The 27,954-nt window shown below is 48.3% G+C and overlaps 1 protein-coding gene across 1 annotated transcript; it reads left to right on the forward strand.

Moving 5' to 3' along the window:
* Positions 1-10,279: 10,279 nt before the first annotated feature.
* On the forward strand, positions 10,280-20,126 carry ZNF556 (zinc finger protein 556). The gene is made up of 4 exons (XM_030936617.1): positions 10,280-10,369; positions 15,788-15,914; positions 18,340-18,523; positions 18,895-20,126. The coding sequence occupies exons 1-4, from the start codon at positions 10,367-10,369 to the stop codon at positions 19,949-19,951; spliced, it is 1,371 nt and encodes a 456-aa protein (XP_030792477.1). The 5' UTR covers positions 10,280-10,366; the 3' UTR covers positions 19,952-20,126.
* Positions 20,127-27,954: the final 7,828 nt, after the last annotated feature.

Consider the following 27,954-nt stretch of genomic DNA (forward strand, 5'->3'; position numbering starts at 1 on the left):
AGTCTGGGCAACATAGCAAGACTTCCAACTCTACAAAAACTAAAAAGTGACCCAGGTGGGGTGGTGCATGTCTGGTCCCAGCTACTTGGCAGGCTGAAGCGGATCACTTGAGGCCTGGAGGAGCCATGATCATGCCACTACACTGCAGCTTGGGCGACAGAGCAAGACTCTCAAAAAAAAAAGACTTCCCCCACCATCGTGGAATTCTCTGGAGGACATGTAGGGCTGGATGACAAGGACTTGTGCCTTGTCAGACCCCGTTTGAAACCCAGTCTGAAGTTTTGGAACACCCACAACAGCCATACCTGACTTCATCTCACACACGTAACAGGAAAGAAAAGGGAGGTCTTCCAGAATCTGTCGTTGAGTTTACACCAGGTTCCTCCCATCGGATCTTTGGGAATGCTGTGGTTCTGAAAGATAAAACGGAGACCCTACACTTCTTCCTAGGAATACCCTGCCTGGGAGCATCCTGATCCTGTCTTCAGACAAGGGGCATCCACATCTTGTCTTCTAGGGCCTTTCTTTTTTTTTTTTTTTTTTTTTTTTTTTTTTTGAGACGGAGTCTGGCTCTGTCACCCAGGCTGGAGTGCAGTAGCCTGATCTTGGCTCACTGCAACCTGTGCCTCCCGGGTTCAAGCAATTCTGCCTCACTCTCCCGAGTAACTGGGATTACAGGTGCCCACCACCATGCCCGGCTAATTTTTATATTTTTAGTAGAGGGGTTTCCATCATGTTGATCAGTCTGGTCTTGAATTCCTGACCTCAGGTGATCCGCCTGCCTCGGCCTCCCAAAGTGCAAGGATTACAGGCATGAGCCACCGTGCCCAGCCTCTCAGGTTAAATTTTAAGAGCACCCTGGCCAAGGAGAAAGTCCATTCAGATGGTTGGGGAAGGGGGTGCTTGGAATTTTATTTTTGGTTCACAGGCTCTTGCAAATGAAATTCCTGGAGAAACATAATCACTGGTTATGCCATAGGTTCCCCACAAGAAACATTTGAGGCATACTCTTTATTCGCCATAAAATCGGCCCAACCTGCTGAACCCATAGCTCTTACTAGAGCTTGCACTTGGGCAAAGGGAAACTGCACAGTTCACACTGACTCCCATGGCTCTGGAGTCTGCCATGATGTTGGCACAATTTGGAAATTCATGGATTTCTCACCCTACCAGTACTGCAGCCTTTATATGTTCTGTGATGAACATCGCTTTCAACTATGCCTTCCGTCAGGCCATGTAAGTTCCCACCCGTTTCTCCGTCGCAAAGGGTTTTTATGAGGATGTACATGCTGAGTATTATCAACAGCTTTTTTTTTTTCTGTATTTGTTCAGATGATTTGACATATTTTCCCCTTAATGCAGTATTGTGATATATTAATTGATGCATAGTATTTTATTGTAAAATATAACGTATTCAGGCCGCGTGTGGTAGCTCACGCCTGTAATCCCAGCACTTTGGGAGGCCGAGGTGGGCGGATCACGAGGTCAGGAGATCGAGACCATCCTGGCTAACACAGTGAAACACCGTCTCTAATAAAAATACAAAAAAAAGTAGCCAGGCGAGGTGGCGGACGCCTGTAGTCCCAGCTACTCTGGAGGCTGAGGCAGGAGAATGGCGTGAACCTGGGAGGCGGAGCTTGCAGTGAGCCAAGATGGCACCACTCACTCCAGCCTGGGCGACAGAGTGAGACTCTATCTCAAAAAAAAAAAAAAAAAGTGTGTGTGTGTGTGTGTATATATACAGTTCGCTTATTTTTTTATGCAGATGGTATATTGCAAGTACTACTGTTTATCATGAACTACCTTTCCAGTTATAAAGATTAGCATAACAGTGGGATAGTAGTTCATTCACTTTTGTTGCCAACATAAAAACACTCCCTTGTGAGAATATGCCATTGCCATGTTTTTGTTTTTGTTTTTGTTTGTTGAGACAGAGTCTCACTCTGTTGCCCAAGCTGGAGTGCAGTGGCACAACCTCGGCTCACCGCAACCTCTGCCTCCCAGGTTCCAGTGATTCTCCTGAGTAGCTGGGATGACAGGCGCACGCCACCACACCCGGCTAATTTTTGTATTTTTAGTAGAGACGGGGTTTGACCATGCTGCCCAGGCTGATCTTGAACTCCTGACCTGAGGTGATCCACCCGCCTCAGCCTCCCAAAGTGCTGGGATTACAGGCGTGAGCCACCGCGCCCGGCCCCCAAAGGCATTTTCTATGTGTGCCCTTCTGATTTGTGGTTGGCGTTTGAATGGTAGTACCAGTCCCCACCCACCCAAATGGGTCTGGATTTCATGCCACACCCACCAAAACGACAGAAAAAAATTCCTAGGCAAGAGTATTCTGTGGAGATCTGGGGAGGTGGGAGCTGGTCCAGGTGGCTTGAAGGAAGCAGAAACAGTGCATTATCGAGTTTGGTCTCTATAGCGGCTCAAGGCTGGGGTGGGGGTTTTGTGAGGCTTGACCTTCTCACCTGCTGGAACCACAGGGTGAGTGGTACCCATGGACCTTCTTTTTTTTGAGACAGAGTCTTGCTCTGTTGCCCGGGCTGGAGTGCAGTGGCGCAATCTCGGCTCACTGCAAGCTCCGCCTCCCGTGTTCACTGCAACCCCCGCCTCCCGGGTTCACGCCATTCTCCTGCCTCAGCCTCCCGAGTAGCTGGGACTACAGGCGCCCGCCACCTCACCCAGCTAGTTTTTGTATTTTTAGTAGAGGTGGGGTTTCACTGTGTTGGCCAGGATGGTCTCGATCTCCTGACCTCGTGATCCACCCGCCTCGGCCTCCCAGAGTGCTGGGATTACAGGTGTGAGCCACCGCGCCCGGCCCCATGGACCTTCTTATCTGGTTGCATGATGGGTGCGCAGGGGGCTGTAGGTCTGTCAGTGGTCAAACATCAAAAATCAAAGTAGCCTCTTGACTACATTTCACCCCCTCCCCCGCCCCGGAATTTGATCAGTGACTGAAATTCACCATGTGTCATGTACTTGAATTTTAATTTGGCCAAGTACAAATTTTAAAAGCCATTTGCCCAAGCAACATAGTACAATTTAAAAAGCAGGTCTTGGCCAGGCACTGTGGCTCACACCTGTAACCCCAGCACTTTGGGAGGCTGAGGCAGGCAGATCATCTGAGGTCAGGAGTTCGAGACCAGCCTGGCCAATGTGGTGAAACACCGTCTCTACTAAAAATACAAAAATTACCCGGGTGTGGTCGTGGGCACCTGTAATCCCAGCTAGTCGGGAGGCTGAGGCAGGAGAATCACTTGAACCCAGGAGGCGGGGGTTGTAGTGAGCCAAGATCACACCACTGCACTCCAGCCTGGGCGACAGAGTGAGACTCTGTCTCAAAAAATAAAATAGGCAGGGTACAATAGCTCACGCCTGTAATCCTAGCACTTTGGGAGGCCAAGGCAGTTGGAACACGAGGTCAGGAGATTGAGACCATCCTGGCTAACATGGTGAAACCCCATCTCTACTGAAAAATACAAAAATTAGCCAGGCGTGGCCGGGCATGGTGGCGGGTGCCTGTAGTCCCAGCTACTTGGGAGGCTGAGGCAGGAGAATGGTGTGAACTTGGGAGGCGGAGGCTGCAGTGAGCCAAGATCATGCCACTGCATTCCAGCCTGGGCAACAGAGCAAGAGACTCCGTCTCAAAAAAAAAAAAAAAAATTAGCTGGGCATGTTGGCACACGCCTGTAATCCCAGCTACTTGGGAGGCTTAGGCAGGAGAATCACTTGAACCCAGGAGGCAGAGGTTACAGTGAGCCGAGATTGTGCCACTGCACTCTAGCCTGGGTGACAAAGCAAGACTCCATGTCAAATAATCATAATAATAATTAAAATAAAAAATAAAAAGTGGGTCTTGAAAGAGTATTCAGATGCAGTTGTCTCGGGGCATTGGAGTTCCATGGCATCTTTTCAAATATTTCAGTAACGTTTTAGACCATTGTAGTCCATTGTCTTATTTATTGTTGTTGGGGGAAAGGCTTATGGGGTGCCTGCGTAAACCAGCCATAAAAATATGGGACGATAAGTTGTGGAAAGCCACAAGAGGCCTCTGAGGAGGAAAGCCTTCTTATCGCCATTGTGTTCCCATGCTCAGAGCGAGACCCGCTTTCTTATCCATAAACATTATGTTCAAGGAGAAAGGCACTCCTTTGAAGCACTGGAATGTGGACAGACACGCAGGCTCCTAGTTAAGCCGCTCCCACTGGCTACTCTCCAAAGGACAGCACAAATGAGATTCATTTAAACCACCACTGCTATAGATTACGCGTGTGACACACTGCCTCCCTTTCACCATTTTGCCCTGAACGTCTGCTTCTTAGATCTAAGGGACTGCCCTCAATAAATAGTGAGGAGACCAGAGCTTGGCACCTTTTGCAGCCTCCATTGTGCAACTGGCCCCCTGGCCCCCACTCTCTGTGACCTCTTAACCTGTCTCTTCTCATTCCTTCATCGCCACTGGACTTTGGGTACCCTACGGGTGATGTTGAGGCTGGTTTCCAACAATTATTTGTGAAACCCTTCCGGTACCCACGTACAGCCAGCAGCCCCTTTAAGGGAACATAACTCTCCCTGGCTGGCCAATAAATAGTCCCGAGCCAAGCAGTCATCAGCTGTCGAGTGTGCCAGGGAGTGTTATCCTTCACGGAAAGCATCTAAAGCATTAGCTATCCGCTGCGTGTGGTTAGAGTGTGCTGGATGCTTTCCAGTGGCTTCCTGGTTTGAGTTGACAGGATGACATCATGTGTGCCTAAGGCAGTGCCTGTCATGGCCCGAAAAGTATGTGCAATGAGCAGAAAGTTAGCACACTTGTGTCAAGAGGAGGTTTGGGAGTGGGTGTGAGATGGAGCAGGGACTCCCTCCTCGGGGCCTGCAGGTCTCCCAAGCATAGAAATAAAGAACAATTCTTGTGTTTCTTCAAGGTAAATTTCAGTCACCTACTTAGCCTCGAGAAGTAAATAAGCAACTTGATAAGCAGGAAGGCAATAGTAGCCTAAAACAATAGCCAAGGAAGCTGGAATTATGGGATGTTGCATTCTCCTATGGAAACTAAAGATGGTTAGGCATGGCGACTCACGCGTGTAGGTCCAGCACTTTGGGAGGCTGAGGCAAGAGGGTTGCTTGAGGCTGGGAGTTTGAGACCAGCCTGGGCGACACGGCAAAACTCTGTCTCTGCAAAAAAAAAAAAAAAAAAAGAGAAAAATTAGCCTGGCGTGGTGGTGTGTATCTGTAATCTCAGCTACCTGGAAAGCTGATGTGGGAGGATCTCTTGAGCCCAGGAAGTGGAGGTTGCAGTGAGCTGTGATCACACCACTGCACTCCAGCCTGGGCGACAGAGCAAGACCCCATCTCAAAAAAAGAAAACTAATGTTTTTGTTGTTTTTTTTTTTTTTTGAGATGGAGTCTTGCTGTGTCGCCCAGGCTGGAATGTAGTGGTGTGATCTCCACTCACTGCAAGCTCCGTCTCCCGGGTTCACGCCATTCTCCTGCCTCAGCCTCCTGAGTAGCTGGAAGTACAGGTGCCGCCACCTCGCCCGGCTAGTTTTTTCTATTTGTAGTAGAGACGGGGTTTCACCGTGTTCGCCAGGATGGTCTTGATCTCCTGACCTCGTGATCCACCCGTCTCAGCCTCCCAAAGTGCTGGGATTACAGGCGGAGCCACCGCACCCGGCCAGATAACATCTTAATATATGTCTCTGAGTTGTTTTTCAGAAACCCCAACCCCCACCGAACAAATTCTCCCACGAGTAGATCACAAGTGGACAAGATAAAGGGGAACTGGGGATTGACCTATGACCTCCGCTTTCTGCTCCAAATTTCTTCCTGAGGGTATTGGAGGTGGTCACACCCACGAGCCAGAGCTAACATTCGTTTCTACTGACCCTGCATTTTTAACAAAGCTTCTCTTCACCAACTGCAAATTGGAAAATCTTTGACTCTACCTATGGCCGGTAAGCCCCCCACTTCAAGATATACCAGCCTTTTAGGCCAAAACCAATGTGTAACTTTTATATATTAATTTACCTTTTTCCCTATAACTTCTGCTCTTCTAACATTTACCCCTGCCTTTAACAACCCTTACCTGTGAGCCACCAAGGGTGCTGGGACTTAAGCATGGGCTGCCTGATCCTCCTTGCTGGACACCTCGCAAATACACACTTTCCTTTCTACCGCAGCAAACCTCGGTGTGGATATCTGGCCTTACTTTGCTGGGTGAATGGACTCCAGCTCAGTTCTCAAACAGGCGCCCAAGAGGAAATACTGACCCCCTCCCCCAGGTCACACAGATGACAGATGATGTTCAAAAGAAGGCCCAAGAAGGGACATAAGAGTCACGGCCGGCAGAGAACTATCTCAGTTAACAAAACCCCAGGGGAATGACCATTTTGAAATAAGCATCTGGGCCGGGCGTGGTGGCTCACACCTTTAATCCCAGTACTTTGGGAGGCCGAGGTGGGCAGATCACGAGGTCAGGAGATTGAGACCATCCTGGCTAACACAGTGAAACCCCATCTCGATTAAAAAAAATATACAAAAAATTAGCTGGGCGTCGTGGCGGCGCCTGTAGTCCCAGCTACTCGGGAGGCTGAGGCAGGAGAATCGCTTGAACTCGGGAGGCAGAGGTTGCAGTGAGCCGAGATTGCGCCACTGCACTCCAGCCTGGGAGAGAGAGCGAGACTCTGTCTCAAAAAAAATAAAGAAAAGAAAAAGAAAGAAAGAAGCATGTGTTAGTGTGTTTGTTATGGGTTGTACTCTAAGGTACCAATAAGTCTGATGATCAGGACAAAATAAGGGGCCCTAAAGGCTGGGGTTGAGCCTAAGTAAAGCTGTACACAGTGGAGAAGACCCATTTAGAAGACCATGTGTGGTCTGTAGTGTCAACAAGGTTTGTCTGAGCCATCAGTTCCACGAGGCCTCTAGCCCGAGAGTATAAGAGAGCAGAAAGTTTCTTTGAATGCCTTATTCAAGAGCCCAGTTTTGGCCGGGCACGGTGGCTCATGCCTGTAATCCCAGCACTTTGGGAGGCTGAGGTGGGTGAATCATGAGATCAACAGATTGAGACCATCCTGACCAACATGGTGAAACCCCATCTCTACTAAAAACACTAAAATTAGCCGGGTGTGGTGGCAGGTGGCTGTAGTCCCAGCTACTGGGGATGCTGAGGCAGGAGAATCACTTGAACCCAGGTGGTAGAGGTTGCAGTGAGCTGAGATTGTGCCACGGCACTCCAGCCTGGTGACAGAGTGAGACTCCATCTCTAAATAAATAAATAAATAAATAAATAAATAAATAAATAAAAGAGCCCGGTGTTGTGTTGGAACAGGAATTAAAACAAATTACAGAATATGTAAGCAGAAACTCAGTTGTAAGTAAGAAAACCCAATTCCCGGGCAGGCGCGGTGGCTCAAGCCTGTAATCCCAGCACTTTGGGAGGCCGAGACGGGCAGATCACGAGGTCAGGAGATCGAGACCATCCTGGCTAACACGGTGAAACCCTGTCTCTACTAAAAAAATACAAAAAAACTAGCCGGGCGAGGTGGCGGGCGCCTGTAGTCCCAGCTACTCGGGAGGCTGAGGCAGGAGAATGGCGTAAACCAGGGAGGCGGAGCTTGCAGTGAGCTGAGATCCGGCCACTGCACTCCAGCCTGGGCGACAGAGCGAAACTCCGCTTCAAAAAAAAAAAAAAGAAAAGAAAACCCAATTCCCGACCGGGCGCAGTGGCTCACGCCTGTAATCCCAGCACTTTGGGAGGACGAGGTGGGTGGATCACGAGGTCAAGAGATTGAGACCATCCTGGCTAAAACAGTGAAACCCCGTCTCTACTAAAAACACAAAAAATTAGCCAGGCGTGGTGGTGGGCGCCTGTGGTCCCAGCTACTCGGGAAGCTGAGGCAGGAGAATGGCGGGAACCCGGGAGGTGGAGCTTGCAGTGAACCGAGATCACAGCACTGCACTCCAGCCTGGGTGACAGAGCAAGACTCCGTCTCAAAAAAAAAAAAAAAAAAAAAATTAACTGCCTGTTTTCTGTGGCTGTTGAGCCTTATCTCTCCTCCTTTCCCAGGCATTGTGAAGACCCTGTTTCCCTAGCTGGGCAGCTGCAACGTCATTAGACAGATAAACTCAAGTTGTAAAACATGTTTTTCCTTGAAAAGTAAGAAATGATGTAATGCATGTCTCAGTTAATTGAATAACTGTCTTTGTGTCTCACTTCTGTAATATCCTTCTCTCTGCACAGATCTCTCCCCGCCCCACAAAATGCTTAAAAGGTAACTTAACTCTTTGTTCAGGGCTCAGTCATTTGCATGTTACTCTGACTGGGCCGGGGCACCTAAATAATAAATATCCTCCTGAACCCCAGTCTCTCTGATTCCTTATCGATCCCACTACAGTGTAGTTTGGGAAAAGAACTGAACACCTTGGTCACTGTCAGAAACGTCTCTAACCCCAAGGGTAGGGCGTGTCTTGGTGAAACCCTGTATTGTGGCCCAGCAGGAGAATGTCTGGTGGGATTGGTAAGGAACATGCTCATTTAAGTGGCTACCATGATCAGAGTATAGGGAATAGCCTCTGCAAAGGTGAGCAGTGGGCAGGGACTCTATAAAATCTGTTTGCTCTCAGCCCTACGAACAGGCTTCCAGGGATTATGCCCCCTTGTTTATATGTCGTTTGCCTCTAGAATATTCAAGCCATTTCATCTGCCTGCACATTAAGCACTCAGCTCTGAAGTTGGAGTTTTCATAGGTACAGAGATATTCGTGACCTGGATTTTTACTTGGGAACTGTGAGGCAAAATATCCCCAGAGTGCTTTACCTCAAAATATTTACCTAGGATAAAGAGTTGTTGCCACAGTGTTTTTTTGGTTTGTTTTGTTTTTGCTGTTTTTGTTTTTGTTTTGAGACAGAGTTTTGCTCTTGTTGCCCAGACTGGAGTGCAGTAGGGTGATCTCAGCTCACTGCAACCTCCACCTCCCAGGTTCAAGTGATTCTTCCGCCTCAGCCTCCCTAGTAGCTGGGATTACAGGTACGCACCACCATGCCCAGCTAATTTTTTTGTATTTTTAGTAGAGATGGGGTTTCATCATGTTGGCCAGGCTGGTCTCAAACACCTGACGTTAGTTGACCTGCCCACCTTGGCCTCCCAAAGTGCTGGGATTCCAGGCGTGAGCCACCACGCCCGGCCAGCACGACCATTGCTAATGGCTCAAGAGTTCAGTTCTAGCAATTGTACTGACCCTAGTTAGGGAAGGTAAACCTTTCCTTGGTCACTCACTTGACCCCATGGGCCTCCCCAGGTATCTACTGGTCAGAAGAGAGACGAGACCTCCTCCAGCATCATGGAATCTGGCAACAGACTGAGGACAGAAGAAGCTGCTTTTTTCTTTTTCATTTCTTTCTTTCTTTTTCTTTCTTTTCTTTTTTTTTTTTTTTTTTTTTTTTTGAGACAGAGTTTGTTTTGTTTTGTTTTGCTTTGAGACAGAGTCTTGCCCTGTCGCCCAGGCTGGAGTGCAGTGGCGTGATCTCAGCTCACTGCAAGTTCTGCCTCCCGGGTTCACACCATTCTCCTGCCTCAGACTCCCGAGTAGCTGGGAATTACAGGCTCCCACCACCACGCCCGGCTAATTTTTTGTATTTTTAGTAGAGACGGGGTTTCATCGTATTAGCCAGGATAGTCTCGATCTCCTGACCTCGTGATCCGCCCGCCTCGGCCTCCTAAAGTGCTGGGATTACAGGCGTGAGCCAGCGTGCCTGGCCGAAGCTGCTTTGTTCTATAGGTGGATACCTGAAGGGCCCAGGTTTGCCTCTAAGTCAGCACCACTTTCATTTCAGGAAGGAGACCACTGTGGATGGCGGATGCTGCCTGCAGGACCCAAGACCTGAGAACTGACCAATCAGGCAGCTGGGGTGGGGCCTTGAGAACTGACCAATCAGGGGAGCTTAGGTGGAGCATGGAGAACTGTCAATCGGGGGGGGGGGGGGTTGGGGCAGAGCCTCTAGACCTGTCCAATCAAGGGAGCTGAGGCAGGGCCTGGAAACTTGACCAATTAGGAAAGTCGGGGTGGGGCCTGAAGAACTGCCCAATCAGCAGAGGTCAGGGCTAGCAAGCTGACCAACCAGAAGAGCAGGGACAGAGTCTAAATAACTGTCCAATCAGGGGATTTGGGATGTGACCGGTGAACTCTCCACTCAGAGGTGAGCAGAGAAGAGAACCGTCCAATCAGCCCCAGGGGCGGGGCATTGCTGCCCTCCCTGCTGAGCACTCCCGGCCTGCCCTGAGTGACCACAGGTGTCCACGTTGTGCTCACTGGCACCGGCTGTGAGCCGCGGGGAGCTCCGCAGACAGCTCAGGTCTTGGGTCCTGCAGGACATGGTGAGTGCAGGGCAGGAGCCGAGCCTGAGCCGGAGTCCTGGGAGGGGAGGGTTGGAAGCCGCCAGAACACGCTGAAACTCCCAGGGCAGCTGCCCGGGAGCCCTATGTAGCCTCTGTCCCCGTGTCACCCCCGGGTCCTGCGGGGAGTTTCCTCCCCTGCCCCAGGTCTTCATTCCCTGCAAAGTCGTAGTTGTCAGGACGCTGGGATGGAGGGGAAAGAAAAGACAGAAATGACTCCTGCCCGGTGGGGTCTCACAAAGTTAAATGGAAGAAAAACTAACCCAAAGTCCAAAAACAAAAGCAAACAAACAAAAAAACACAAAGCCCACCCCAGCGAGGCGGTGCAACAACCCCCAAAGCAGAATGCGCTTTAGATGCAAACTTTGGGCCCAGGCCCACGTCCCTGGGCGGGGCGAGGGGTGGACAGGTGGTGCGGGCGCTCCTGACCCCAAAGGCCCGCAGGCCGGACTCCAGGCCAGCCGCCCCTGCCTGGGCCTCTCTCCTTCTAAAGATTGATTTGGTTACTTGAGCCTGAGATTTTTTCAGTCCATGGAACATACAGTAAAGAAGAGACTTTGAAAGATAAAATATTTCCAAGGAGGTGAATTTCAGAAAAAAAATGAAGTTCTCATCTTACATTCCATTTGTTAAAAATTCTTCCGTGCCTTTTTTTTTTTTTTTCCTGTTCCTTTTTTGCACATGTGGTTAAGTTTCTCACATCTGTTGTTTTCTTTTCGGTGATGACAAATGGGATTCCAGGGCTTAGCCCTAGATGGGGCTCCCGGGAAAAAGAATCGCAGAGAAAGAGAGAATATCTCTCTCTTATTATGACACCCCCGAAATGAATACATTCCTATAAGAAAAAATGTTTGGTGTTTAATTCGGTGTATTACAAAAACTCGCTAAAATATCAGTTATTCTCTTTTTCTAGGGTGGGGAATTTGTAACAGATAATAATTCTGTTCTTTTATTTTTTATTTTTTGAGACAGTCTTGCTCTGTCACCCAGGCTGGAGTGCAGTGGCACGATCTCGGCTCACCGCAACCTCCACCTCCCGGGTTCGAAGGATTCTCCTGCCTCGGCCTCCCGAGTAGCTGGGATTACAGGGATGCGTGGCCACACACAGCTAAGTTTTGTATTTTTAGTAGAGACGCGGGTTCCACCATGTTGGTCAGGCTGGTCTTGAACTCCTGACCTCAGGTGATCCACCCACCTCAGCCTCCCAAAGTGCCGGGATTATAGGCGACAGCCGCCATGCCCAGCCCCTTTAATCACTCTTTTGTATTCACTCATAAGGATATATTGTTAGTGTTCATTAGTTCCACTGCTTGCTAGTGACTATTTGGGTATTTTCAAATTTTTTCCATTATGACCAGGGCCACTAAAGACATTATTATATGTGTATCCACTTGAATGTCTTGTTCTCATCTGCTTTGCAGTATACCCTCATCCTCTTCCCCAAGAGCCTGATCCAAAATAATAAAAATTAGCCTGCCTTCCTGAGCTCCGCTGATTGGGCAGTTCTTCAGGCCCCACCCCGGCATTCCTAATTGGTCAGGTTTCCAGGCCCTGCCTCAGCTCCCTTGATTGGACAGGTCTCTAGGCTCTGCCCCAACCCCCGTGATTGACAGTTCTCCATGTTCCACCTAAGCTCCCCTGATTGGTCAGTTCTCTAGGCCCCACCCCAGCTGCCTGATTGGTCAGTTCTCAGGTCACATATAATCGTCTACATCTCAGTTGCTGGTAACTCCATGATGCGTTTTCCTGAGTGAAATAATCAGTCTTCCTCGATTCTTCCTGTTCTGTCTTGCCCCAGCTTGAGCCCATCAGGAAATTGTATATCTCCTCTCAGGCTGGTCCTGCACACGACTGCACTGTGACCACCCAAGGTGACACGCCTGCTTCTCACCTCGTGCGGCTTTCGCCTCCTAGCAGGTGTCCTGGTGTCTGCATCTGCCCCCTATGATCTAGTCTCAACTGTCACATGAGATCACTGCTCTGTGCAAAGGCCTGGAGTCATTCAGAGCCAAAGCCAAAGTCCTTCCTGTGGCTGATGAGTTCCCCACAAAGTGATGTGCCTCACTTCCCGTCACTCGACCCCCTTTGGCTATCACGCCCCATCCCCCTCTGCCCAGTCACACAGGCTCTGGCTGTACCTGAAAGAGCCAAGGGCCCACTCCTTCCTTAGGGCCTAACCTCTGGCTGTTTCTTCCACCCAGAACAATTTTCTCCTTTCTGTATTTTTTCATTGTATACTATATTTGCCATGATTAAAGTGGATCACTTCTGAAAGCTTCTCTTGTTTCTAATTTCAGGGAGCAGATGGCATTTTACTATTTTGGGCTGGGCCCCCATACCTGTAATCCCAGCACTTTGGGAGGCCGAGGCAGGCGGATCAATTGAGGTCAGGAGTTCAAGACCAGCCTGACTGACATGGTAAAACCCTGAGTCTACTAAAAATAAAAATAAGGCCGGGTGCGGTGGCTCACGCCTGTAATCCCAGCACTTTGGGAGGCTGAGAAGGGCGGATCACGAGGTCAGGAGATCGAGACCAGCCTGGCTAACACGGTGAAACCCTGTCTCTACTAAAAATACAAAAAATTAGCCGGGTGCGGTGGCGGGCACCTGTAATCCCAGCTACAGGGGAGGCTGAGGCAGGAGAATGGCGTGAACCCAGGAGGCGGAGCTTGCAGTGAGCCGAGATTGCGCCACTGTACTCTAGCCTGGGCGACAGAGCGAGACTCCATCTCAAAAATAAATAAATAAATTAAATTTAAATAAATAAATAAATAAATAAAAATAAAAATTAGCCAGGTGTGGTGGCACACACCTGTAATCCAAGTTAATTGGGAAGCTGAGGTGGGAGGATGGCTTGAGCCCAGGAGTTCAAGGCTGCAGTGAGCTCTCATTGTGCCATTGCATTCCAGCCTGCGCGGCAGAGTGAGACCTTGTCTCTAAAAAATTTTCTGGGGCCGGGCGCGGTGGCTCAAGCCTGTAATCCCAGCACTTTGGGAGGCCGAGACGGGCGGATCACGAGGTCAGGAGATCGAGACCATCCTGGCTAACACAGTGAAACCCCGTCTCTACTAAAAAAATACAAAAAACTAGCCGGGCGAGGTGGCGGGCGCCTGTAGTCCCAGCTACTCCGGAGGCTGAGGCGGGAGAATGGCGCAAACCTGGGAGGCGGAGTTTGCAGTGAGCTGAGATCCGGCCACTGCACTCCAGTCCGGGCGACAGAGCGAGACTCCGCCTCAAAAAAAAAAAAAAAAAAAAAAATTTCTGGGCCGGGCGGGGTGGCTCACGCCTGTAATCCCAGCACTTTGGGAGGCCGAGGCAGGCGGATCACAAGGTCAGGAGATCGAGACCACAGTGAAACCCCGTCTCTACTAAAAATACAAAAAATTAGCTGGGCGTGGTGGCGGGCGCCTGTAGTCCCAGCTACTAGGGAGGCTGAGGCAGGAGAATGGCGTGAACCCAGGAGGCGGAGCTTGCAGTGAGCCGAGATCGCGCCACTGCACTCCAGCGTGGTGGACAGAGTGAGACTCCGTCTCAAAAAAAAAAAAAATTCTAGCCGGTTGCAGTGACTCATGCCTGTAATCCCAGCACTTTGGGAGGCCAAAGCAGGCTGATCGCCTGAGGTCAGGAGTTTGAGACCAGCCTGGCCAACATGGTGAAACCTCAGCTCTACTAAAAATACAAAAATTAGCTGGGCGTGGTGGCGCACACCTGTAATCCCAGCTACTCGGGAGGCTGAGGCAGGAGAATGACTGGAACCCTGGAGGCGGAGGTTGCAGTGAGCCCAGATTGCACCATTGCACTCCAGCCTAGGTAACACAGTGAGACTCTATCTCAAAAAAAATTTTTTTTTTTTCTAAAGACTATGACACAGGATAAAGAATATATGACACACGGAGGTTGCAGTGAGCTGAGATCACACCACTGCACTCCAGCCTGGGCAACAGAGCAAGATGCCGTCTCAAGAAGAAAAAATATGTATATGACATACGCACATATACAGTTAAATGTTATTCAGTCATAAAGAAGGAAATCCTGCCATTGTTGACAGCATGGATGAAACTGGAGCACATTATGCTATGTGAGACAAGCCAGGCACAGAAATATGAATACCAGCTGATCTTACTTACATGGAGACTCGAAAAGAGCCAGATTCCTAGAGGAAGGGAGTAGAAGAGTGGCTGCCTGGGGTTGAGGGGCAGGGGAAGTGGGGAGAGATGTTGGTCAAAGGGAACCAACTTTCCGTTGTAAGATGAATAAATTCTCTACGTCCAGTGTATAACATGGTGACTGTATTTAAGGATACTATATTGTATACTTGAAATGTACTAAAAGACCAGGCACGGTGGCTCACGCCTGTAATCCCAGCACTTTGGGAGGCCAAGACGGTTGGATCACTTGAGGTCAGGAGTTCGAGAGCAGCCTGGCCAACATGGTGAAACCCCATCTCTACTAAAAATAAAAAAATTAGCCAGGCATGGTGGTGTGCACCTGTGATCCCAGCTACTCAGGAGACTGAGGCAGGAGAATCACTTGAATCCAGGAGGCAGAGTTTGCAGTGAGCCGAGATCGCCCTACTGCACTCCTGCCTGGGGCAACAGAGCAAGACTCCGTCTCAAAAAAAAAAAAAAAAAAAAGATAGCCGGGCGAGGTGGCGGGCGCCTGTAGTCCCAGTTACTCGGGAGGCTGAGGCAGGAGAATGGCGTAAACCCGGGAGGCGGAGCTTGCAGTGAGCTGAGATCCGGCCACTGCACTCCAGCCTGGGCGACAGAGCGAGACTCCGTCTCAAAAAAAAAAAAAAAAAAGAAAGAAATGTACAAAGAGTGTAGATCTTACTTGTTCTTACCATCAAATTTTTTTAAAAGGTAACTGGTGACAGATGTGTTAATTAATTTCATGGCAATCATTTCCCAGTGTATATGTGCATCAAATCGTCATCTACACCTTAAATGTATACCACTTTTATTTGTCAAAGACGAAAAAAACCTACGACCCAGGAAGTGATAATAGACAGAGGGGAAGAGGTCTGAGGACTGAGTCTTTTTTTTTTTTTTTTGAGACGGAGTCTCACTCTGTCGCCCATTCTCCTGCCTCAGCCTCCTGAGTAGCTGGGACTACTGGCGCCCGCCACCTCGCCCGGCTAGTTTTTTTGTATTTTTAGTAGAGACGGGGTTTCACCGTGTTAGCCAGGATGGTCTCGATCTCCTGACCTCGTGATCTGCCCGTCTCGGCCTCCCAAAGTGCTGGGATTACAGGCTTGAGCCACCGCGCCCGGCCAGGACTGAGTCTTAAATCAATATTGGGAGACTGCAGGATCTTGTGTGAGTGTCCTATGAATGAAGTTCAGCTCCCCAGTGCTGTGAGTTCCACCATCCTCATGTACACGTACGTGGTTTGTTTTAGGACACGGTGGTCTTTGAAGACGTGGTTGTGGGATTCACTCTGGAGGAGTGGGCCTTGCTGAATCCTGCTCAGAGAAACCTCTACAGAGATGTGATGCTGGAGACGTTCAAGCACCTGGCCTCAGTAGGTAAGGATGGCGTTATTTCTGCACTTGGTTATTAGATAATACATGTTTTATCTGGTTGCAGTGGCTCATGCCTGTATTCCCAGTGCTTTTGGGAGGCTAAGGCAGGAGGATCACTTGAGGCTAGGAGTTGGCAACCAGCCTGGGCAACATTGTGAGACCCTGTCTCTACAGAAAAATAAAAAATGAGCCCGGTGTGGTAGCATGCTCCTGTTGTCCTAGCTACTTGGGAGGCTGAGGCAGGAGAATCGCTTGAGCCCAGGAGTCCAAGGCTACAGTGACCCGTGGTCACACCACTGTACTCAGCCAGGGTGGCAAATTGAGACCCTGTTTTAAAGAAAAAAGAAAAAAGAGCCAGGTGCAGCGGCTCATGCCTGTCATCCCAGCACTTTGGGAGGCCAAGGTAGGTGGATTGCCTGAGCTCAGGAGTTTGAGACCTCTCAAGCAACACAGCGCAATGCCTCCTCTACTGAAACACAAAAAATCAGCCGGGCGTGGCTGCGTGTACTGTAGTCCCAGCTACTCAGGAGGCTGAGGCAGGAGAACCGCTTGAATAGGGAGACACAGGTTGCAGTGAGCTGAGATGGCACCACGGCACTCCAGCCTGGGCAACAGAGTGAGACTCCATCTCAAAAAAAAAAAAAAGAATAAATATTTCTTGCTCATTAAGCCTATTCTAAGATTTATAATGTAGAAGGGGAATACATTGGTTAATAAGACAGTTATAATCATTGATGTCCTGGACCTAAAATTCAGTAGCTTCTCTGTGATAATAAAAATCTATCTATCAATCCATACTTTTCTTTCTGTCTTGCTGAAAAGACCTAGGGTCGGCCAGGCACAGTGGCTCACGCCTGTAATCCCAGCACTTTGGGAAGCCGAGGCGGGCTGATCACGAGGTCAGGAGATCGAGACCAGCCTGGCTAACATAGTGAAACCCCATCTCTACTAAAAATACAAAAAATTAGCCAGGCGTGGTGGCGGGCACTTGTAATCCCAGCTACTAGGGAGGCTGAGGCAGAAGAATGGCGTGAACCTGGGAAGCGGAGCTTGCAGCGAGCCGAGATCGTGCCACTGTACTCCAGCCTGGGCGACAGAGCAAGACTCCATCTCAAAAAAAAAGAAAAAGAAAAAGAAAAGACTTAGGGTCCTTTTGTGTTACCAATGCGGGTATATATTGGGGGCACAGAGACGTTAATTGTTTGAGACCTTGTGATGATTTTTCTGTGCATTTGAAATTATCTACCATTTTGACTGCTTTTACTTTTTTTTTTTTTCTCATTAATTGAAATCCTTGAGGGGGACAGCATCACAGGGATTCTGTGTCCAGTGGCCTTAGCAGGAAGACTGCTTTAGAATTTGGCATGAATCACGCACGGTTTCTGTGGGTCTTAATGACCTTTCCCCAGATGCTTCTGGTTTGGTTTGGTTTGTTTTGCCACCAGGAGTCACTGTGTTGTTGTTTGCTTTGTATACATAAGCATGTCTCTTACCCAAATAGAATTCAGTTTCATCTTGGGCATAAACACCTTCGATTATTATTATTATTTTATTTATTTATTTATTTTTGAGATGGAGTCTCGCTCTGTCGCCCAGGCTGGAGTGCAGTGGCGTGATCTTGGCTCATTGCAAGCTCCACCTCCCGGGTTCATGCAATTCTCCTGCCTCAGCCTCCTGAGTAGCTGGGAGTACAGGCGCCCGCCACCTCGCCTAGCTAATTTTTTGTGTTTTTAGTGGAGACGGGGTTTCACCATGTTAGCTCAAGATGGTCTCCATCCCCTGACCTCGTGATCCGCCCGCCTCGGCCTCCCAAAGTGCTGGGATTACAGGCGTGAGCCACCGCGCCCAGCCAAACACCTTCAATTTTAAGAAGATCTGTGTGCTCTCTTTGATTCTGGAGACCCTGCTTACAGGCAGCCAAAATGGCCTTGGACCACCACCTTCCAGACACATTTTCTTTTGGAAGTCATGTTCCCTGCAGGCCTCCACAGGCTCCAAGATGGCAGAAAGAGAGCTCTTGTACTTCATAATGAAGTCAGGCCGGGCACAGTGGCTCACACCTGTAATCCCAGCACTTTGGGAGGCCAAGGCAGGCGAATCACAAGGTCAGGAGATCGAGACCAGCCTGGCCAATATGGTGAAACCTCGTCTCTACTAAAAATACAAAAAATTAGCTGGGTGTAGTGGCGGGCGCCTGTAATCCTGGCTACTCGGGAGGCTGAGGCAGGAGAATGGCGTGAACCCAGGAGATGGAGGTTGCAGTGAGCCGAGATCGTGCCATTGCACTCCAGTCGGGGCGACAGAGCGAGACTTTGTCTCATAAATAAATAAAATAGCATAATGAAGTCATGAAACAATTAAACACCTGAATGACTTCTTTCTTTGCAGATGCCTTCCTCCTCATATTTGTTCACTTTTTTTGTTTCAGATAATGAGGCTCAACCTAAAACCAGTGGGTCCATTTCTCAGCAGGATACTTCTGGAGAAAAATTATCCCTTAAACAGAAAATAGAAAAGTTCACAAGAAAGAATACATGGGCCTCCCTTTTAGGAAAAAATTGGGAAGAACATAGTGTGAAAGCCAACCACAACACCAAGGAGAGACGTTCGAGGTGAGTTGCACTTAGAAGAAAAAGTCAGTATCGTCGGGTGCGGTGGCTCATGCCTGTAATCCCAGTACTTTGGGAGGCTGAGGCAGGTGGATCACCTGAGGTGAGGAGTCTGTGACTAGCCTGACCAATATGGTGAAACCCCGTCTCTACTAAAAATACAAAAATGGGCGTGGTGGCAGGTGCCTGTAATCCCAGCTGCTCAGGAGGCTGAGACAGGAGAATTGCTTGAACCTGGGAGGTGGAGGTTGCAGTGAGCCAAGACCGTGCCATTGCACTCCAGCCTGGGGAACAAGAGCAAAACTCTGCCTCAAGGGAAAAAAAAAATAAATTATTAAGGCAAAAACCATTAATAATGTGCTGCCCATTTTTAGCACAAATCCAAGGGTGGAGAGACCATGTAAAAGCGGTAAAGGTAATAAGCGTGGAGGAACCTTCAGAAAGACTCGAAATTGTAATCGTCATCTGTGCAAGAATCATCGTCCTGGTGTGAGACGGTATGAATGCAGTCAGTGTGGAAAACTCTTCACCCATTCTTCGTCCCTGATGAGGCACCAAAGAGCTCACTCTGGACAAAAATTATATACATGTAAGGAATGTGGGAAAGCCTTCAGTCGTCCTTCCTACCTACAGACGCATGAGAAAACTCACAGTGGAGAGAAACCCTATGCCTGTCAATCTTGCGGGAAGACGTTTCTTCGTTCCCACTCTCTCACCGAACACATGAGGACTCACACTGGAGAGAAGCCCTATGAATGTGGGCAGTGTGGGAAAGGCTTCAGCTGTCCCAAATCCTTTCGAGCACATGTGATGATGCACACTGGAGGGAAGCCGTATGAGTGCAAGCACTGTGGGAAAGCCTTCAGGTGTCAGAAATCCTTTCGAGTCCATACGATCATGCACGCCGGAGCAAAACCCTATGAGTGCAAGCAGTGTGGGAAAGCCTACTGCTGGGCAACATCCTTTCAACGACACGTGAGAATTCACAATGGAGAGAAACCTTATAAGTGTGAAACATGCGGGAAAGCATTTGGTTGGCCCTCCTCCTTACACAAACATGCAAGAATGCACGCAAAAAGGAAGCCCGTGAGTAGGGGCAGCGTAGGAAAGCCTTCAGCGAGGCCTCACCCCTCCACAAATGTCAAATTGCAAACTAGAGAGAAGGTCTATAAATGTGGAAAATGTGGAAAAACGTATGGTTGGTCCTCATCTTTACACAAACATGAGAGAAAGCACATGGGAGAGAAACCTGTCAATGCAGCCAGTGTGGGAAAGCCTTCAGGGGGGCTTTGCTCTTCCAAAAATGTAAGAATGCAGATTGGAGAGAAGCCCAGTAAGTGCGAAAAATGTGGCAGAGCTTTCAGTTGTCCCAAAGCCTTTCAAGGTCATGTGAGAAGTCACACAGGAAGGAAACCCTATGCATCTAAGTAATGGGAGAAAACCTGTGCAAATTAACTCACATATCATGGTTCAGGAAATTCACAGCAGGAGGGCCAGGCGCGGTGGCTCACACCTGTAATCCCAGCACTTTGGGAGGCTGAGGCGGGTGGATCACGAAGTCAGGAGATGGAGACCATCCTGGCTACGGTGAAACCCCATCTCTACTAAAACTACAAAAAATTAGCCAGGCGTGGTGGCGGGCGCCTGTAGTCCCAGCTACTCGGGAGGCTGAGGCAGGAGAATGGCGTGAACCCAAGAGGTGGAGCTTGCAGTGAACCGAGATCATGCCACTGCACACCAGCCTGGGCAACAGAGCAAGACTCCGTCTCAAAAAAAAAAAAAAAAAAAAAAAAAAAAGGCCGGGCGCGGTGGCTCAAGCCTGTAATCCCAGTACTTTGGGAGGCCAAGACGGGCGGATCACGAGGTCAGGAGATCGAGACCATCCTGGCCAACATGGTGAACCCCGTCTCTACTAAAAAATACAAAAAGCTAGCCGGGCGAGGTGGCGGGCGCCTGTAGTCCCAGCTACTCGGGAGGCTGAGACAGGAGAATGGCATGAACCCGGGAGGCGGAGCTTGCAGTGAGCTGAGATCCGGCCACTGCACGCCAGCCTGGGCGACGGAGTGAGACTCCGTCTCAGAAAAAAAAAAAAAAGAAAACAGAAAACAGAAAATTCCCAGCAGAAGAATCTCATGATGTTTATAAATATGGTATTGCCTTTATGAGGACCACATCCTAAAAGTGGGTCTCTAGCAAATGAATTTGCAGTTCTCTTGCAGATAAAGTTGAGGGGAGAATTTTGTAAGTCCTCTCTCATCGATAGTTCTGACATTTTCATACATCATGGTTTTTTCTTACAAATTACTGATGTTTCTCTTTTCATTTAGAAGTACATTGCACCAGGCCGGGCGCGCTGGCTCACACCTGTAATCCTAGCACTTTGGGAGGACGAGGCGGGTGGATCACAAGGTCAGGAGATCGAGACCATCCTGGCTAACATGGTGAAACCCCATTTCTACTAAAAATACAAAAAAATAAAATAAAATTAGCTGGGCATGGTGTCGGGTGCCTGTAGTCTCAGCTACTCGGGAGGCTGAGGCAGGAGAATGGTGTGAACCCAGAATGCGGAGCTTGCAGTGAACTGAGATCGCTCCACTGCACTCCAGCCTGGGTGACAGAGCAAGTCTCTGTCTCAAAAAAACACAAAAAACAGAAAACAAAAATATATTCCACCCATGGGTGGTTTGAAATTTATTTTAATATGCATTAACTTTTTAATATAATTTTTTGTTACTCTGTGTGAAGCCATGAGATCAGTGAAATATTGGTGTTTGTTGGCATTTTCTGACTGGCCCTGTGTGTTCTGAGCTGGATATTACTTACAGGTTACTTTTTTTCCACCTTTCCATTTTACAGGGAAAAACTATTTTTAATGTTAATACTTTCTACTTATAGAGGCAAGTAATTCAGCAGCTTTATACTGTTGGTCAGAGAATCCTTATTCATTTTGCTTACGGGCTAATAGGTAGTTGGTAGAAATATGTATGTATGTAAAGTCTTGGAGGAGTGTTATCTGGTAGAAACTATTATTTTCTTTTTTTTTTTTTTTTTTTTTTGAGACGGACTCTCGCTCTGTTGCCCAGGCTGGAGTGCAGTGGCCAGATCTCAGCTCACTGCAAGCTCCGCCTCCCGGGTTCACACCATTCTCCTCCCTCAGCCTCCCGAGTAGCTGGGACTACAGGCGCCCGCCACCTCGCCCGGCTAGTTTTTTGTATTTTTTAGTAGAGACGGGGTTTCACCGTGTTAGCCAGGATGGTCTCAATCTCCTGACCTCGTGATCTGCCCGTCTCGGCCTCCCAAAGTGCTGGGATTACAGGCTTGAGCCCCCGCGCCCGGCCGAAACTATTATTTTCATCTGTTGCTGTTTGCTCTTTGACTTGGCTTCTGGCTTGGAATCGGAAAATAGGTTTGGTTTTCTTTTCCTTCTTTATTGTTTTTTTTGAGACAGAGTCTTGTTCTGTTGCCCAAGCTGGAGTGCAGTGGCATGACCTCGGCTCACTGCAACCTCTACCTCCCGGGTTCAGGCAATTCTACTGCCTCAGCCTCCCAAGTAGCTGGGACTACAGGCACCCGCCATCACGCCCAGCTAATTTTTGCATTTTTAGTAGAGACGGGGTTTCACCATATTGGCCAGGGTGGTCTCGAACTCCTGACCTCAGGTGATCCACCCGCCTCGGCCTCCCAAAGTGCTGGGATTACAGGCATGAGCCACCACGCCCGGCCGTATTATCATTGTCTTCATATCTCATTCTCTCAGTATTTCTTGTGCTTCTGTGTTCCTGCTTCCATGACAGATACAATGGTACAGCCATAAAAGCACAGAGGACTGTGTCCCTCCTGCATCACTGAAAACTACCATGACCTAGTATTCTTCATGAGATAAATCCTACTTTCATGAGAAAAAGAAAGACAATACTGGCTTATCAGGCACACTGTGGGAATTTCCTGTCACACACAGCTGAATACAGTCTCTCAGTATGTGTTCAGTTATTATGTTTGATTATGTATTTTTTTATTCTTTTTTTTTTTTTTTTTTTTGAGAAAGAGTCTCGCTGTCTCTCCCAGCCTGGAGTGCAGTGGCACAATCTCAGCTCACTGCAAGCTCCGCCTCCCGGGTTCACACCATTCTCCTGCCTCAGCCTCCCGAGTAGCTGGGACTACAGGCGCCCACCACCACGCCTGGCTAATTTTTTGTGTTTTTTTAGTAGAGACGGGGTTTCACCGTGTTCGCCAGGATGGTCTCCTGACCTTGTGATCTGCCCGCCTCATCCTCCCAAAGTGCTGGGATTACAGGCGTGAGCCACAGCACCCGGCTGATTATGTATTATTAAAACAAATGTTTCTGTTTCTGAGAAATCTCTATTTACTGTGTTTTAACTGTGTTTTCATAGAAGTTGGATTCTAAACAAATAGATAAAATGTTTCTGAGAAATAGCCTATTTAACTGAGTTTTTCAAATAAGTTGTATACTAACAAATGTCAATCTCTATTTTTTATTTACTGGAAGACTGTATTAAAATATTGAAACTGAATTGCCAAATCAACTTGGTGACTTTAAAAATTATAGTTCTGGGCCAGGTGCGGTGGCTCACTCCTGTAATCCCAGCACTTTGGGAGGTCGAGGCGGGCAGATCACGAGGTCTGGAGATTGAGACCAGCCTGGGCAACATAGCAAAACCCTGTCTTTACTAAAAATACAAAACTTAGCTGGGCATCATGGTGGACGCCTGTAATCCCAGTTACTCTAGAGGCTGAGGCAGGAGAATCACTTGAACCTGGGAGGCAGAGGTTGTACTGAGCCGAGATTCTGTCATTGCACACCAGCCTGGGTGACAAGAGCAAGACTCTGTCTCAAAAAAATAAAAAGGTATACTTATGGTTCAGCCTCATGTCTGCAAATACTAAAAATTTTAGGGCATGTCATATATATGTATATATAGTGTGTGTGTGACAGAGTTTCGCTCTGTCGCCTGGGCTGGAGTGCAGTGGTGTGATCTCAGCTCACTGCAGCCTCCACCTCCCGGGTTCAAGCGATTATCCTGCCTCAGCCTCCCAAGTGACTGGGAATACAGGTGTGCGCCACCATGCCCAGCTAATTTTTCGTATTTTTAGTAGAGGTGGGGTTTCACCTTGTTGGCCAGTATGGTCTCGATATCTTGACCTCATGATCCGCCCACCTTGGCCTCCCACAGTGCTGGGCTTACAGGCGCGAGCCACCGCACCGGCCCATGTCATATGTTTTTATGAGTTTGGACACTGGCATCTCGGACCAGGTACTTCATATGGATTTGAACCACAAAATGTTTGGGTGTTTTTGTTGTTGTTTTGTTTTGTTTTGTTTTGCTTTGTTTTTTTGAGACGGAGTCTCCCTCTCATGCCCAGGCTGGAGTGCAGTGGCACAATCTTGGCTCACTGCAAGCTCCGCCTCCTGGGTTCATGCCATTCTCCTGCCTCAGCCTCCCAAGTAGCTGGGACTACAGGCACCCGCCGCCATGCCCAGCTAATTTTTTGTATTTTTAGTAGAGATGGGGTTTTATCATGTTAGCCAGGATGGTCTCGATCTCCTGACCTCGTGATCCGCCCACCTCAGCCTCCCAAAGTGCTGGGATTACAGGCGTGACCCACTGCGCCCAGCCAATGTGGGTGTTTGTTTTTAATATCTTTGTGAAATAATTTTAAATTGCCTTATATATTTGGCATTGTCATTTTGCTGCCCCTGCACACTGATGGAAAAATTGTGTTCTGCAGAAAACTAGCGTTCCTCACAGGGTGGGGAAGAGCTATGGTCATCTGCACACTTCTAGCCCGTTCTGAGTCTTTTCCCATGTGCACAGTGATATCTAGGCAAGTCCGCCATGACTTCCTGGTGAGGATAAAATCTATGGATGGTGAGAGAACTAGTCAAGGAATAACTGAAGTGAGCTGCAGACAGGATTATCATTTTGAGTAACATCCCAATTTATTAGTCATCCTTTTTTATTTTTTTATTAAACAATAATTTTTAATTGTAAACTTTTAATGATCCACAAAGCCCAAAATGCCCATTTGATTTTCATAGGTATTGTTTCCATATACTTAGACTTCCAGCAGCTATTAGAAGAGAAAAATATGTACCAGCTTTGCATTTAATTAAAGGCAAATGAAATCCAGTCTGTGTCCATTTTCAATGTTAATAGTCTTGATAGCGGGCGGGCACTGGGGCTCACACCTGTAATCCCAGCACTTTGGGAGGCTGAGGCGGGTGGATCACCTGAGGTCAGAAGTTTGAGACCAGCCTGACCAACATGGAGAAAGCTCGTCTCTACTAAAAATACAAAAATTAGCCAGGCGTAGTGGCGCATGCCTGTAATCCCAGCTACTTGGGAGGCTGAGGCAGGAGAATGGCATGAACCCGGGAGGGGGAGCTTGCAGTAAGCTGAGATCCGGCCAGTGCACTCCAGCCTGGGCAACAGAGCGAGACTCCATCTCAAAAAAAAAAATAAATAAATCTCACATTCTCACATTTGAATGAAGAATCATGAATCCTAATGGGACAATAGAGTGCCCAACATGTTCATATATTTATAAAGGAGTGGGACTTATTCCAGGAATTTAAATGTTTCCATATTGGAAAATCCAAATATCTTCATATAATTCACCAAGGAGATGAGAAATATCCTCAGGTAGGTAAGGGTGTATTTGTACATAAGTAAATTTCTGTTTCTGCTTAAAAATACTTGTTTAGATCGCTTCTCGGCCTTTTGGGTAAGATCAAGTGTAAAAATACTTGTTTAGGAAAATAATTCCTTAAAGTGATTAAAAATACAGCTATCTCAAAATTAGAGCCTAATTCAAATACTCCATACATTAGTAGGGTCACCTGGCATGGATGGAAGGATGTGTCATATAATGCCAGTGTTCTGACTCTCTATGGCTGCATAATGCCACCCCAAAAATTATTTATTTATTTATTTTTATTTTTTGAGACGGAGGTTTGCTCTTATTGTCCAGGCTGGAGTGCAATGGTGTGATCTCGGCTCACCGCAACCTCTGCCTCCTGGGTTGAAGCGATTCTCCTGCCTCAGTCTCCTGAGTAGCTGGGATTACAGATATGCGCCACCACGCCCAGCTAATTTTGTATTTTTAGTAGAGACGGGGTTTCTCCATGTTGGTCAGGCTGGTCTCGAACTCCTGCCCTCAGGTGATCCGCCCGTCTCGGCCTCCCAAAGTGCTGGGATTACAGGTGTGAGACACTGCGCCTGCCCCCGTCCCCCTGAAATTTAGATTACAACAACCACATTTATTTTGCTGAGGTACCTGATACTTATCCAGGACTGGGCAGAGGCAGCTCATCCTTGCCGTTCTCCAGTTCCACACCTGCACAAATTGGGGTGGTTTTTTCCGCATTGGTTTTTATAGGGCCTTTTACTATGTCTTTTTATCTTGGGAGCCATGGGAAATTTTACAGCAAGTAACAATGTTAGCACATAATACAGTGCGGTATCATTTTTCTCTTTTTGTGTACACAAGTGTCAATTTTTACTACACCATCAGCACGTCTAGATTTAATCCAATGTGAAAGAAAGTGAAACCCCCCTCCCAAAAGAGCAAGGTGATTCTGGCTTGAGCTCTAAAACGTACAAGTCATTGTCGTCTACAGTCTTGTAATTAGCCTGTCATCAGTTAAGGTTTTAAGTAGTCTGCGTTTTCATTGGTTGTCACTAGATGGTAGCAGAGAGCATCTGTCAGAATTAATTAACAGGGTTAAACCAGCTCAAGCAAGCGAAGCCAATGGCTGTAGTCTTTAGGATGCTGCTCAGACCAAGGCTATGGCTGAAGCAGCCCACCCCCTCTACACACACGTGGGGCCCAGGAACCTCTGCAAGGTCCTCTACGGTTGAACCTTGTGTCCTGCCAAGTGGCTGTCAGTGTAGGCTGGCATTTAGTGCTGTGTGGCCTTATTGATGGTCACAACCATTTTTTCCACTTTGGTACTACCCGCCATCCACTGGAACGCTTCGGTGCATCTCCACGTGGATCTGAGTTGAGCTCCCCCCCTTTCTCTGAGAGCATTTCCAGCTAATATGTGTCTGCTTGGTCACGTCCTTGCCTCTGCCCCTTAGCCAGGAACTTTACAGAAACCCAAAATGTATCTAGACCTCTACATCATGCCATAAATGTAAATTATTTCCAGATTTATCACTGAAAATAAATGTGAAAACAAGAGATCATGAATTGGAATAGGCAAACATTTGTGAAAACGCAAAAACACCACAAAATAGAATGAACAGATATTAGAGGCTACAAAACAGAAGGCACCATCGGAGAGTGAAAAGAGAGTCTATAGAATGGAAGAAGAAACGTGCGATACATAGATCTGGCAAACGCCTTGCACACAGAGTATAAACGCTCCTATAAATTACTAAGAAGGCAGGCAGCACAACAGAGAAGTAAAATTACAGATTTGATTAATCATTCACAAAGGAAGCTTGTCCAAGAGACTAATATTTAAATGATAGTTCAATTTTTTCGTAAGGGAAATGCAAATTAGAGCGAAAATGACATACTACTACTCCCTACCATCCTGGCTGCAAGCCCAAAATATCCAGGAAAATGCTATTGCAGAATATGTGCCACAGAAATGCTAAGTTGTGGCTGGCACAGTGGCTCACGCCTGTAGTCCCAGCACTTTGGGAGGCTGAGGTGGGAGGATCGCTTGCGCCCAGGAGTTCAAGACCAGCCTGGGCAACATAGCGAGACCCCATCTCTAAAAAGAAAAAATTAAATAAAAATAAAAAAAGAAATGCTAAGTTGCTACAACGTCTTTGGAAAACTATGTGACTCGATATGTTTAGATACACAAATCCTTATTGTGGTGGAGCCCCTTCCTTCCGAGCTTTCCAGAAAATCAGCCACACAGCTCCCCCAACACGAAGCACGACCTGCTTGCACCTGTGCACTATGCCCGGCGGGAGCTCCCAGCTGCCTCCAGGGCACAGCGGCTTTGGAGGAGGGGCCACGTTGCATGCTGGGAGCAATCCGAGGGGCGGGACCCTAGCGTTTAAGGGCTGTCCTTTTTTGAACAACATTTCCCAAAGAACTTGGGTTCCCCGAGTGGTGCCCCAAGCAGTGGACGAGCAAGGTGCCTGAGAAGGAGGGGACTATGGACACCTGCTGATGTCCACGGACTACCAGGAAGCCATGGGGCGGTGGCCTCGGTGTGGACTGCGCATGTGCATCCCGAGCCTCAGGCTAGTGTTCCGGCTGGAGTGGGGCGGCGCAGCCGCCTGTTAACACCTGTGGGCAGCGCGGCCTCTCCCGGATGTGACGTAACATGACGCCTGCAGGACAGATGCTGTGATGACGAGGTGGCAGCGCTGGTTCCTGTAGCTGAGGGGTGGGAGTTCGAGGTCTGATTGTCCTCGTTTTCTACTTCCGGTCACCTCACTGCCACA

The sequence above is a fragment of the Rhinopithecus roxellana genome, chromosome 8, assembly GCF_007565055.1.
Source record: "Rhinopithecus roxellana isolate Shanxi Qingling chromosome 8, ASM756505v1, whole genome shotgun sequence".
Lineage (NCBI taxonomy): Eukaryota > Metazoa > Chordata > Mammalia > Primates > Cercopithecidae > Rhinopithecus > Rhinopithecus roxellana.